Source organism: Anas acuta, chromosome 1, assembly GCF_963932015.1.
Source record: "Anas acuta chromosome 1, bAnaAcu1.1, whole genome shotgun sequence".
Lineage (NCBI taxonomy): Eukaryota > Metazoa > Chordata > Aves > Anseriformes > Anatidae > Anas > Anas acuta.
In genome coordinates, this window is record NC_088979.1 from 200886406 (window position 1) to 200900589 (window position 14184).

The window sequence follows — 14184 nt, forward strand, 5'->3', positions numbered from 1 at the left end:
ATACAAAGTTTTTTTTCTCCATGAAAGCTTTTCCATCTCAAAAATGACATTTAACACAGACAAGCTTTTTGCTTCCACAGCCGTTCTCGAAACAAATGTACATTCCTGCTTCAAAGAGAATTTTCTGCCTTAAAAAGGAGACATACCTAAGATCCCACGATTTCCCTTTGGGTTTATTCTTGCTATTAATTTAATGGGAAAGATGTTTACATGCCCCACTGAATGAGAAGGGAGATTTGATTCTAAGATACATAGCACATGGACAAAAGGGGATGTGCTTTTGAAGTAAAACAAATAGCTTTAAATGTTATTAACTTCATGATTTTTCCTACTTAATTATTTTTCCCCTTCAAAAAAGGCCAGAGTAAAAAAGAAGGAGCAGAACCAACGAAACTGATTGAAATAAAAATGAGAAGCGATATGGTTTTAAGTATTTTGGTCTCAATCAACAAATCACTTACAAAGTTGATGAAACTACTTGCATGTTTAAAGATAAACATGATTAAGTAGTTTGGTGGATCTGGGCTTATTATGTAGTGAAGCCGGATGCGAGCGTGAATTGAATCCTGTATCTTTTGATGGGAAGATGCTGCAGTGTAAGCTTGCTCCCAGATGCACGTTTCGTGCAGTTGCCTTTTCTTTACAACCCTCACCCCAAGGATTAAGGGTGTGGATCCTCGTGTAGGGAAGGAGTCATCCCTCCAGTCCAAGTGCTTTCTACCTTTGGAGATTTGAAGTTCACTGCCAGTGAGGTCTGATTTTTGCAGCCATCATCTTTTCCCAGCTGAAGTATTTTTGGTAGTAAAGATGGCAATTTTGATAACCCGTCCGACTGATGCATCCCTCAAACTGTGCAACGTCTATATACAAGGAACCAAATTCTCTTCCCTGAATCAGCCATTTATTCAGCGTAATGTTCACATCGTAAAACTGCCAGAAATGGGTCTCCTGGCTTGGGACTTCAGTGATGTGGAAGTAACTGCCAGCAATTGCAAGTACAGCTGATGCTGTGCTGCAGGACACCCGAACTCCTAAATGTCTGCTCCTTCCTCAGCCATTATTCCATCTTGATGCTTTGGACCATTATTGCTAAATCTTCCTCAGTTTCCCCATAAGTACATACTTCCCCTGCTGTGAAGCTAAAGTCATTGAGATACTTTTTTTTGGACTGCTTTTTTGCTTCTTATATAAAAGGCACGATAACATTGCAAAGCTAGGTGAGATAAAAACAACTATTCCTTTAGCCTTAGTAGGATCTTGTAAAACCCCTTATCTCTAATGGCACCAGGAATGTGCGATCCCAAAATAGAGGTTGTTAAGTCTGCAAGCGAGTACAGTTCTTGGGAAGGAAAGATCAACGACATACAACTCCAGATCAATAAAAAATCATTTTAGAACAAGAGTACATGTAGCAATGAATGTAGGTGGGAATGACACTGCTAAGCACTTTATTAGGTAGCTTTCTGCATGTATTTTTGAGTTCAGCGTGTGTGTGTGCGTTTTAAATGTAACAGCTTCACCTTTTATGCATGTTTTGGCTGAAACACAGATTGTTAAGAAGTACTGTAGGACACTTTTGTTAAATGAACACAAAATGTGATCATTACTTTGATATTAGGATGCCAGTGTATATGCCTATTAGACAAAGGTCATGAGTGATTGAGTAATTTGATAGATGTAACACTAAACTGGTGGCAAATCAGGGAGTCGAACCCGGGTTGTTCCTGGGCTTTGGGGCTGCATCCTGCTGATGCCCCAAAGCTGTTGTGTGCAGTCTTTGAGGAGCAGACAGGTTTGATCCCAGATGAAGGTGTTGTGATGGGCATGTACCTGAACACAGTTCCATGTTTTCCCACCACCATGTTCTCTCATTGCCCAACTTTTGGGTCCAAGCTCAGTGTCTGCACTTTATTCTGCCTTGGGTCTGCTTGGAGAAATGACGTTTCCTCTTATGGTACATGGAAACCAGCACAGGTCTGTATTTGGTGCCCTGCAGGAGCCAGGAATCCCCCAGGGTAAATTAGGGCCACCTTGGGCTGCTTCCACCCATAGGTTGACCAGGAGCACCCAGCTGGATTTGGGGGGGGCAGGTAATCTGGTAATCAGCTGAGTAACAAAACCCACACAGAGACATTTCAAATAGATTTCCAAAAGTATTGGCCCCTCCTTGGTGGATGGTGCTGACACACTGCCTGTTCCTCCTCCCTGTTCTTTCCCCAGGACCATGCTGATTTGCGAAGCCACTTCTTCACCGTGGGGATGAAGCTGGAGGCGGTGAATATGAGGGAGCCATTTCATATCTGTCCTGCATCAGTGACCAAGGTGAGCTCCTGGCAAGGATGGCTGGGAAGAGCCTGATTGTGAACATTCTTACTGATTTCCACCATATTTAGAAAAAATCAGGAATTTATTTATTTATTTATTTATTTATTTTGATTTCCCGAAGAACACGTTAAGAAGCGTGTTTAAAAGCCATCTGAATATTTTCCTTCTTCATGAATTGTTTCAGTTGCACCAGCATCACTAGGTGACTATATATACACTTAGATCTGATTGGGATGAAGATGTCCATCTACCGCTTTCATACAAAAATAGGGAATCTCTCTTTTATCCCTGTCTTCTCTCCATGCATGCATATTTTCCCTGCACATCTGGGAAATCCTTTGAAATAAAACAGCTGGACAGTCAGGGTATCCGGGTATTTAATTCACGCTCTCAAAGCAAGAGAGGGGAAGGCCATGGAGTCTCCAGGGTTGCCTCCATTCCCTGCTTAGCTATGGGCACGCTGAATGACCTTGGATGATGGAGCTGTCCTTTGCCTCAGTTTACCTATCTGTAAAACTCAAGCCTTGATCTCTTTGGCAGAAACACTTTTATAACAAGTGTTAGGTGACTGGGGGTTATTTTCAGGAGCAGTTTGATTCCAGTTTGTTTCAGTGTTTGCTAGTGTTGCAGCAAATTTAACATCTGATTTTGTTTCCTTCTTTTTCTTCCCTTAGGTTTTTAACAATCATTATTTACAAGTGACCATTGATGACCTGAGACCTGAACCCAGCAAAATCTCAATGCTTTGCCATGCGGATTCTTTAGGGATCTTGCCAATACAGTGGTGCCTTAAAAACGGAGTCAATCTCACACCTCCCAAGGGTTTGTATTCCTTCTTGATGATTTGCAGCTTTCCTCTTAAGGAAGCTAGCCTCCTCTTACTGCCTTTTAAAACAGCATCGTGTTAAGCATCTCCAGCCAGAGCATCTCTGTTGAGTCACTGGGGCTGTTCTGGCTTATAACAGCCTGTGAACATCTCTGCAAACGTGTCTTGTTGGTAGATTGATGTCCATGTGCTTTGAATTCAGAAGCAAGCTGCACTGAAGCCTAGGAAATTCCTGTAAAATGCATCGTGCTGCTGCTTTGTGTGTGCAGAGCGCAAGAGGAGCATTAAAAGCCGTATTATGTTAGAGACAAACCAGGCAGCTCCACTACAGTATCCCCCTAGGTGCAATGCTGAGATGAAGCAAAGCTCCTAAATCTAAATATCTCCTGTATTGAAATCACCTTGTGCCTCACCAGTAAGCTCATAACTGCCTGCCAGGAGTGTGTAGGCATTTCTTTAGTTGTCTCAAAAAAATCCAGGCGAGCACAGATTCAGCGCAGTTCTCAGGTCAGAGCTAGGAGAAACAGCCTCCAACCGTGCTATTTCCCAACTTTGTAGCAGTGCAGTTAATTACTTCCAATTTCAGACAACCACCTGCAGTGCCTTAGCAATATTTCTTCACTTGCAAAATGCATTGGCTCTCTGGAATTTTGGATTTTTGAAGCTGGTCAGGGTGTTGAACTTTTGCCAAAAAATGGCATTGCTTGGGAGAAAAAGAAATGCTTCAAAAAAAAATCCTATGAAGTTGTGTACATGTATATTTGTCTTCATTTAGGGAAATTATGTGTGTATACATATATATACACTCATACAAATATGCTTCTGCTAATCCCAAGCAAGTGAAGGGTTATTCCCTGTCAGATTCAGAGTCCTCTTACATAGATTGTAACTTGAAATTCTCAACAAAGTCCTGGAACCTTGTGCGTGCAGCTGTATATGGTGTATCTATGATTAATTTGTTGCTTTTACTGAAATAAATGTACTCTGTGGATGCTTTATCTTCCTCCTGCTTAAATTTCAGTGTAATGACAATACCTGTGTAAGTGCTCCCTGGCCAGAAAAGTTGCTAAAAATGGAAGTAAATTCAGTGTTTTCTTGTTTTGTTTTGTATGGATTTGATTATTTTTTTTTCCATCACAAATTCACATGCAGCTTCCCCCGGGCCAGCTAATTAACTTAAGTAAACCATAGGCCAGACATTTCTCTTTAAAAGGTCATGGCCTAATAATTTCCAGTCCATGCTGGTACAAAGCCTGTCTGAGGTGGTGTATTATGGGTCAGGTGTACATGCACTCTCTTTTAGACACCAATGTATTTAGAAGTGTCTGTAGCATCTTTCTACCTGTCCTAACGTATTTCTCAACTTGGTCAGTAAAGTCTAAGCAGAAAGAGAAGCATTTGGTGTGATGTCTGGTGATTAGGGTCTGTCTGGGATGAGAAAGTGTAGAAAGTCCTTCTTTTCTATTGTCAGATCAGAGATCATGGAGAGAAGCTATTAAAAGAAGTATACAGCAAATGGTATATAGATGCACAAAATATGTGTTTTCTTCTAGTGTGAATGAGGACTGCATGCCCAAAATACATTTTAGGACTTACAGTGTCAAAAAACTCTTCCATTAGCAAACACGCACTTCAAGTTACTAAAATCTGAGTAGGCATTGGAGTGCTTTCTGAAAAAGACAACCAAAGAACAACAAAAAAAATGCAGATGGAAAGTTTGAGGTCTTCTCTGAGAAAAAAAATATCAGCTTTGGATAAGGAAGTAATCAGGGCTGATATGAGAGGGCTGAAACACTGCTCTTGAGTTGGTCTGTAGAAGGAGGAGGGAATCCCACCATTTTCACTCAAACCACTGAATGGTTCTACCTGCTCTGGGACATCCAGAATTACCTTTTTTTTTTTAATTTTATTTTTTAATGCAGATTTGACAGTTCTTCTGCTTGGCAATGTTGAGAAAATTTAGTGTTGTCTAAGTGGCTCTCCTTGTTGAAAGGCATAAAAAATTCCCATGGAGCAGCAGATGACAAGAGAAAACCACAGAAGTCCTTTTCCTCCTGGTGGGAAGTGTCATTGCTGTATTCTGGGCTTGTTCATTTGGGTTTATTTATGGTTGACAGGGAGGCTCTCTGATTTTAAAATTAACTGATTTAACTTCATCAGAACAGTGTGGCAGGTTGGGATATTTGGGTTCAGAGTCCTTTATTTCTTTAATATCTGTTCTTTTGCTTTTTTGCCTGTCAGGCCTGTGTTGAAACCAAACATGTAGTAGATGAGTCATGAACAGGAGGTGCAAACATTTGCTACTAGAAACAGAGAGCAGTATTTTCCTGTACAGTGCCAAAAATGAATACCCATTTACTGCTGGTGTATAAACATTGAACAAGCACTGTTTATATTTATTGGAGCTGGATTTATAGACCACTTCCCTTTAGAGTGGCAACCATTGTTCCTTTTTATGAGCTATTAAGAGGGGAAAAAACACTGCAGTAGCACTCTTAGTTATGAGGCTTACTAAGGAAATACCATTTCCAAAACCTCCATTACGTTTGTATTGTTACATTTATTTCTGATTAAACTGCTGAGAGTCAAGATTGCAGTCGCAATGAGGTTGTACATGTTTAGGGGGCAGTAGGTGAATCATGGAAGCCAAGCTTTGACCATTATTATGGGGGCTGAGCCTTAAAGGATAACAGTATGGGGATGCCATGTGCTAATGAGGGCAGGCACACATTTACCTTACATCATGAGGCTCTGTGAAGAGGTCCAGGTTTGGTTGAAGGTTATTCTTGTGTATGGTCCTCTTGGAGCAGTCCTCGTTGGGCTGCTAAAGTGAGTTATAGCAAACTGCCCTCCTGGGTTTTGTTCCAACTGAAGTCTCCAGCAAAGGGTTTTGCAGAGATTTGCGTAGTGCATGGCCAAGCCAACAGGTTATGTGTGACAACTGTAACGTTTTTATACCCTGCTGAAACCCTGTCAGCGTGCCTTTCCCATCCATTCTGTCAAAATTAAGAGTCAAAAGCTGTTCATGAGGGGTTTTAATCAGAGACATGAGAACATGCAGGGTGTGGGCAGGTTTTTGGGTCCCTGGGAGCATTATGGGGTGAGCCTGATATTACTTAGTATGGATAACTGCACTGTGGCTGTCTCCATCCGAGTCCATCATCATAACTGCCTTTGGAGTCAATGAAGTGTGAAAGGGACTTTTGCAGAGTGATTTTGCTCCTCCTGAGGGAGGACAGACAGATCACCTCTAGATCTGCCTACTTCTCCATCGACTCTTCAAGGAACCCCAGAATGACAGACACAGCTCTAGGCACTGGCTCTGCAAACATCTGTATGTGATCAGATGAATCCCTTCTGATAGGATGTGCGCTTCTCCTCCTGTTTCCCATTTCATTTTATGAAGCTGAAAAGTATCTGGCAAGCAAATAACTAGAGAGGAAAAAGGAGATGGAAAAGCAGCAGTAAGAAAACACTTGCAGGAATTGGTTGTTAATGTATGTGAAAATAATACAAGGAGTTCTTTCATAGGAAAAAACGAAGATTCTCTGTAAGTGATGGCCCTTTTATACTTCCCTGTATGTGTTTATTTCTAGCTTTCCTATCATTATTGTGTTTTACTATTGCATGTTCATGTCCCACTGAGACAGGCATCTTAGGACCCTTTCTGCTCCAGGCTTTATCTCATTAATTTGTTTGTTAGGAATGCAGTCATTAAGTTTAGAAACTCCTCTTGTCCCAGATACTTGCATCTTAGCAGGATGCTTGGGACTTCATTTTCAAAGTTTTTAAATCCTTTTTTTGGATCTGGGTGACGGATGAATGACTACAACTCAGTATTCCAGTCCTTTCTTGCCTACAAAAAAAATCACAATTTTCACTGTCATAAATGATTCATTCCCATCTGATCTTGAGTGTCCCTTTTTGACTGTCAATGAAAAAGACATTAAGGGATGTTCTGTAAGATTGAGTCCAGGCTGAAATGCCAGACAGGGAGATTAAGGGGAGAATTTGGCCTTTAGATGACTCCTGAAACTTTCCAGTGAGAGTAGTTCTACAATAATGTTATTACAGCATCATCCCAGAGCCCTGGACAGGGTTACCACTTGGTGATAAGAAACACCATAAAAACTTAGGCTGAGAAAGAGATTAAAATTAATCAAGCAAACAACAAAACAAGCAACCAAAAGAAAAAAAAAAGACTCCTCTTTCCCAGGAATTTCTTGCATGAACGGCCACGAAGAAGTGTGGATGAGTAGAGATTCTGTCTCTCCGTGATGGGACTGTTTGAGAGCTGCCCCTGTAAATCACTGTCCCTTCCATTTTTCCCTAGAACCAGAAGCTGGAAGGATCATTGGTTGCTGAGACTTTAGGAATTGGGAATTCTGGGTTCATTTTCCTGCTGTGCTTCAGGTTCTTGTATGACTTTGGGTAACATGCTGACTGCAGTGGGATTCAACTCATGTATGCTGAGCTGCAGGAAAGTCAGTCATGCAGGGTACATCCATACCAATGAAAAGAGAGGAGAGTTTTTCTCGTGGTATGAGACAGGAGGTGGATCAGCTTCTGTTTGTGCTGGCCTTCTTCTGTTGCCCGCTGAGGGATTAATGTTGCCCTTGATGTCTTGCTCCACAGCTCCATCTTTTAGATACCTAAAGGAAGGAGAAAGAGCTCCATGGCTAGTCCCACATGGAAAGCAGAGACAGTAGCACTTCTTGGTAGCTACAGGTTTATTAAAGCCTGAGAGATGGTCACTGGAAAGGGAAAATAAGGAAAATGTATATGTTTTATTATTTTTTAAGAAAAACATAAATTTTTCAAAGGGAAATGCAGAAATGGGTGCTGGAGGAGCGCTGGCGTTGCCCTCAGGATGTATGAACGGGCATTCAGGGAGCTCTGCTGGTCCTGCATGTTTCACTGAGACATGGTGGGATGCTGAAATGCAAACGGTTGTCTGCTCAGCACCCAGTTTGTGCTCTCCCTCTGACATGAAGCGGTGGCTGATAGCACTTTTTTTCTGTCTTGTTGTCCTGCAGGTTACTCTGGCCAGGACTTTGACTGGGCTGATTACCAGAAGCAGTGCGGAGCGGAGGCAGCACCTCACCAGTGCTTCAGAAACGTAAGCTCTCTTTTTGCCTCCGTGTTGCTCCTGCCAAACCACATAAAACACGATTGCTTCCACGGGAAAACTGCAGCAAGACTCTGGGAGGTCCCCCAAGAGTCTGTCATAGGAAGGAAGCCAGAAAAGTGTTTCAGGTCTGTCTCTAACAGAGAAAAAAAATGATTTTACTCTTGTCCTGACCTGATTCAGTGAGATTCCCTGCTCTTCATCTCTCTCCCAGAAGCAGAGCGGAGGCAGTCCCACATCACACCACCCATGTTACTGCATGGCACATGGGGGCTGTGAAGTGGCCTTCCTCATCCATAGTGGCCCAAGCCTGGCCTGGAATAAGCCTTTGATGGTGAACTGATGACTTGAAAATTTCTTATAGAGGAATTCAGAAGACCTGTGCCACCAACAGAGTTTGAGTTGGGAATAAAATCAGAGTTAGGTTTTCTTTGCCCCATTTATTGTACCTTCCTGTGCAAAACCCTCTGCCTCAGAGGACTTCAAGTGAAGATTTTTGAAAGTGCAGAGGAAAGGTGGGCAGCGCTGCTTCGCACAGATACAGTGGAAAATCTTCACTTCTGCAAGCACTCTCCCTTTACTTTTTATCTCCTTCCTTTTTCTCAAGTAATAGATCTGTGCTCTCAACACCAGCAGCCTTGAAAATAGCCTCTGTGTAATATTCTCCAAAGATTAGATCAGGACTAAGCACTATTTTTTTTCCTTTTTTCTTTTTTCCTTTTTTTTTCAAAGAAACATTAATCAGATGAACACGTCTGTTATTCTTTCACTCTTGATAACAAAGTTCTCTGCAGAGAGAAGCAATCTTACTGTTGTCGCTTGGGCTACCTCCCTGCCAGGTTGGTCCATTTGTTTTGTGTCTGTGAGCAGCTCTTTGATAGAAGCCTTTTTTGCAGGCACATCTCCCACCTAGTGCAGCCAGACGTGGTGCTGGAAGTGGGTATGCTGTAGCTGTTTCCCCAGGGGGGATGTTTAACAAGGAGAGGCAGTTATGAAATAGATTGACATGACCAAATGCTTAGTAAAATAAACTCCCAGCTAACTGTTTTGCCATTGATCCTGTATATATTAGCCTCCAGCACTGAGCTGCGGTGAAAGGAGGCAGTGTGATGATAAATGAGGTTTCCTTGTTAGGCTACATAACGAGCATTTAAACAAACTCACCCTGCTTTTCTGCAGTCCTGGCCAGGTCTGGTTTTTGCGGCGTGAGGCTGATCTGTGCTCTGGGCAAGGCTGGGACAGTCCAAGCAATGCTTGAGTTAAGCAAAAGGAGAGGGGACCATGGAAGGGACGGAGTTGCATTCTCACAAGCTCGTGACCCCATGTTTTCCTTCTGACTGACTTGGGGACCATTGCAGCCACCTCTGGCCTGGCTTTGCTGGTGTGGATTAACCTCCTCCCGGTCTCAGAGAGTTAGAGATTGGTGTAAACCATGAATTGCATTGCTCCCTGATTTGTCACCATCAATGACATTTTCATAGGCATTTCCAGGGTAGCTCCATTTTAAACCCTGATTCCTTTGGGTTCTTCAGTGTCTCCTGCACTTAGAGCAAAAAGCAGAAGGTGCTAATGCTATGCTTCCCAGCAGACTGTCTATTTAAAGCCATTCAGTGCTGCAGTGCCATGTTCCAGTGTTGGTCCTTGACTCTTTCAGACATCCTTCAGTCGTGGTTTTACGAAGAATATGAAGCTGGAGGCAGTGAACCCCAGGAACCCTGCAGAGATATGTGTTGCCTCGATCACCTCAGTTAAAGGACGGTTAATGTGGCTTCACCTTGAAGGTACGTGCTGTAGAGGCTTCTTGTATTTGTGTGGCTCACGCAAACCCTTCCTGTTTTGTCCTTTATCCTCTGCCCAATATTGCTTTCTTCGGCCTTGCCTTTTTATACACTTCAACCAGTAATGTAAGTTTTTGAGAATTGTCTTCCCCTGCTCTCTCCAGGAGGGAGCTACAAGACCTTCCACCCTCCCAGCCACAGGGACTTTATCAGTGACCCCTGTTGACTGTATAAATCTCACTGCCATCATGATAAATCTCTGTCCTAGGAATGGATGGGATGTCTGCCTTGTTGATATGGCTGAGACTTCCACTGATATTTCCAACGTGCTCTTGTGGGATTGCCTGTCCTCCTGCAACCTCCTTTTTTTCCTTCTTTTCTGTTCTTTTCACTGCTTTTTCTCCATCTAGATCCATACTGCAACATGTGCTGTTCCTTACTGTGGCCATTGCCTGCTCACATCCTTCCACTCTGTGATTGTCTCACTTCTTTCATTGACCTAAGAGAGCTTTTGTGGGCAGTAACTGTAATAAAGGGTTTAGAAAGCTGTCAGCCTGTGGAGAATACAATGACCTTACAAGCAGTATTAGGAGAATGCTGAAAAAGTAGTAGGGCATAATCTGGTATCAAACCCTCCATTTTTACCTTTTCTTTAGTGAGGTATAGATGAGCTCATTTTTGAGGTGGTTTTACTCTTGGAAATTCTTTTACCTCAATTCATCTGAGCAAGGACGTCTGAAATTAGGGTAATTTAGAACAGCAGAGGGTTTCTTCTTATTATTGCTTTAAAAACAGCGTTATTTGTAAAATCACTGAGAGGAGAGCAAAAAGCCATGGTTATTTAAGTGTTTTGATGAGCACTGTGATAAACCATAAAGCTGTGGTGTCCTTGTCACAACATATTTTAATTTTTACCCATCAAACTAACACACTGTTGTTAGAGGCTGCTAACTTCATCTACAGTCAATATAAGAGCTTCATTTTCTCTCTGAAATCAATGGTAATTGGGTCAGCATCAACTACAAATGCCATATGTTTCTTTGCTTTCTTCTGGGGAGCCACGAAAATATCAAAGGCACATCAGGTGGCCCGGAGTCCTGCCCATCACCAAGCTCTGTACGATCTGTGCTCCTGCTGCTGGATAAGTGCATGGGGAAGACATGCTCGTATCTGCCTTGTGCTGCCAGCCCTGACACAGTCAAAAGGGAATGGTTTGCTGTAACCCTCCCATTTGGAAAATAAAGTGCATTTGGTTAAGCTGTCATGATGAAGGGGTGACGATAAAATGGCTTCACTACTTTGCTTGCTGCAACGTATTGATAGGCAGAAACTGTGTAGCTCTGTTTATGCATAGCTGATAGATGCCACTAGGTGTTTCAATGCATCTGTGAGAGATGGGGCTGATGAAAGAGCAGCATTCTTTTAAACACTTGCTACATACAAGCCCAGGAAACACAGTGACTTTTTTTTCTCAGTGATCTGAAAGGAAAGCAAGGCATGGTCTTATCTGCAGCCAAAGGAGTAGTGCATGCTGTTGGTATCCCAGGCTCCAAAGAAGAGGAAGGGATGGGGAAAAATTAAGTTTGTGCTCAGTTACAGACACAGGTTGCCTGCAGAGATCAAAATCAAACGGAAACAGAGCATCTTTCCTTTGCTAAAGCCAGTGACACCTGCAAGCTCTATGGGAGCCCTGTAGTGGGAGTTGGGAGCGAGGAAAGGAGTTGCCCATTTCTTCTGTGATGGCCCACAGGGGCAGGATGCTGGCTCAGTAATCCTGCTGAAATGCATTAAAGCCACACAGTTGTCAGGATTGTTTCTTTGAAAGCAGTATGGAGCCTTGTTCTCAGAGATTATTGCAAGTTTTTTTGACTCTTCCAGGGTAGAACAGCTAGGAAAATGTTGATGGGGTACAAACCATACTCAGGCACATGATAATCAGGAAAGGACAGACCTGCAGGGCTCAGGGCAAGGGGTTTCTGCAGAGATCCCATGGGATATGAAGTCTCATGCATGTTCTGCACAAAAGCCACCTTCTCTCCTCTGCAAGATACTCAGCTCTCATTTTTCTGGGGCTGGGAGAACGCTGAAAGCCAGACTGATGCTGACAGCTTCATCATCCCCTGGTGCAGGGGAGCTACTTTTCCCTTCAGCACCATGGTGCATTGATTGTAATAACCCAAGAAGTATTTCAGCGCCTGACAATGTGCAGTGCAGTTTGTGCAAGAGGAAAGGTCTCAGATCAAAGCCCTTAAAGTTAGTAATAACGTTGACATGTAACCCAAAGTACCTCATCTGTGCTAGCAGCTTGTTCTGAAATGTAACAAAGGCAGATGTTCTGTGGCATTTAGCTCTACAGAAATAGCATTATATGGTAGACAAGGTTCTCCCGATGCCTCTGTGATAAATCCCTTTTCTCAGAGATTTATAACTCAATTGCTGCCTAAAGAGAGATTCCTTCTGATCTAAAGCTTGGCAGGCAAACTCCTTTGTGCTTGTTTTGTCTTTGCTGCTAAGCCCTGCAACTTGGGCTGGCTAAAATCTGGGGAGATCTTCTTCCTTCTCTATCCCCAGCATGTAGCTTTGGCCCCTCTGTGTTTGTCTCCAGTGTATAGAGCAGGTACAACTTTGTACATCTGCTTTTGGTAGAGCATCATGCAATGGCAGGTTTTGTTTTTTTCATCTGTAAAAACCAATTGCCTTCAGACTCATGGTAGCTAAAACTCATCTGCAGCCTGTTCTGGACACTTGTCAGATATTTTTATGAAAGAACTGGAATTAGTGGTTGCTAGAAATTCACTTTTCACTAATACCACTGCTGAATTTACACCCATGTGCTCAACGAATCTGTCCCATTTTCACAAATGCCCTTCTTATATTGGGAGATTCCTTCACTTTTCTATATGGATTTGATGGGGTATTTGATGGAATCTTTCAGAATCTTTTTTTTTCTTAATCTGTAATACTTTCAAAGGGACTGTGTTCACTAAACTGCCCATTACAGTGAACAAGGAATGCTGTTTCTTGGGTCTTTAAATCAACCAGTCCTCCAAGGCCCTGAATAAAGGCAGAGAGAAAGCCACATGTATTGCTCCCTTCCCTTGTTGCTTTCTCTCCGCCTTTTTACTCTTTTAATTTCTTAAAGGAAGTTTTTTTTACAACTTGTCATAAAAATCCTGTGTGTATCTCCTTGCCTTTTGAGTTCTTATATATAAATGCTTTACACTTGTTTTATATCTCAATACCAGGAATAGAATGATCTGTAGTAAAAGGAAAAGATGCAAAAGACTGCAAAAATAAAAAGGCTTTGCTGCTGTTGAAATTCGTGACTGCAGTATGCATACTGCTAGGTTAAAACTAGGCATTAAAAAAAAAAACACAATGCAGAACACTGCTTGCACAGTTGTAAAATAAATGTGGCTTGGACGATGGCATGTTGTTTTTTTTTCAACTCCATTAATACACTATTGTTTCTAACTGATTATTTATATTCTGGTAGCAGCAAGACTCCCAACTGCCATGGGAGCCCATCGCTGAAGACCTCGGGTCCCACCATTTATCACGGGCGCGTCTGAAGCTTTCATTGTTGCCCTCCCAGTTTCACTGTTTGACAGCCCAAACTGCAGCCATAAAACAGGACGCAGTAGTTAAGCAGCGTCGAGTTAGACATGAGGGAACATTGCTTAATAAATCATGCTTTGTACAGTAGCAAAACTCTGTAAACTTCAGGGCAAGCATTTAATGAGCAGCAGTATAGTTCCCCTGTGGACGGAAAGAAGTACAGGGCTGATCCGAGGCTGTGCACATCCCATCACTTGCTGCTACTTTATTACTCATCATCTGCATTGTTAATTTTTACGGGTTCATTTTAGATTTTAAGGCTGAAACTTTCTGGTGTGAATTTATACAAGTAATAATGTACCCTCTCTGCACAGACTAGGAATTTAAGGAAAACTCTCCTGTTAATCGCTTCTCCAGAGAGGTGTTCCATAATTTTCCCTCTGACAGTTTTCCAGAGTTGCTGCACTATTCTGCCCATCCTATAAGATTTGTAATGGAAGATGGAAATTTTCCTCACCCTATTTCCAGTCTCCCTGCTCTCTACTATTCCATTTAACCTCTCAAGTCTC

General features: G+C 42.4%; 1 protein-coding gene across 2 annotated transcripts in view; it reads left to right on the forward strand.

The window, feature by feature from the left end:
* Positions 1-14184, forward strand: part of SFMBT2 (Scm like with four mbt domains 2) — a 108036-nt gene that overhangs the window by 66146 nt on the left and 27706 nt on the right. For both annotated transcript variants that reach the window (XM_068670082.1, XM_068670084.1), the window contains 4 exons: positions 2221-2322; positions 3000-3147; positions 8188-8270; positions 9934-10060. In XM_068670082.1, coding sequence (XP_068526183.1) covers positions 2221-2322; positions 3000-3147; positions 8188-8270; positions 9934-10060 — 460 coding nt within the window. The remainder of the gene's footprint in view (positions 1-2220; positions 2323-2999; positions 3148-8187; positions 8271-9933; positions 10061-14184) is intronic.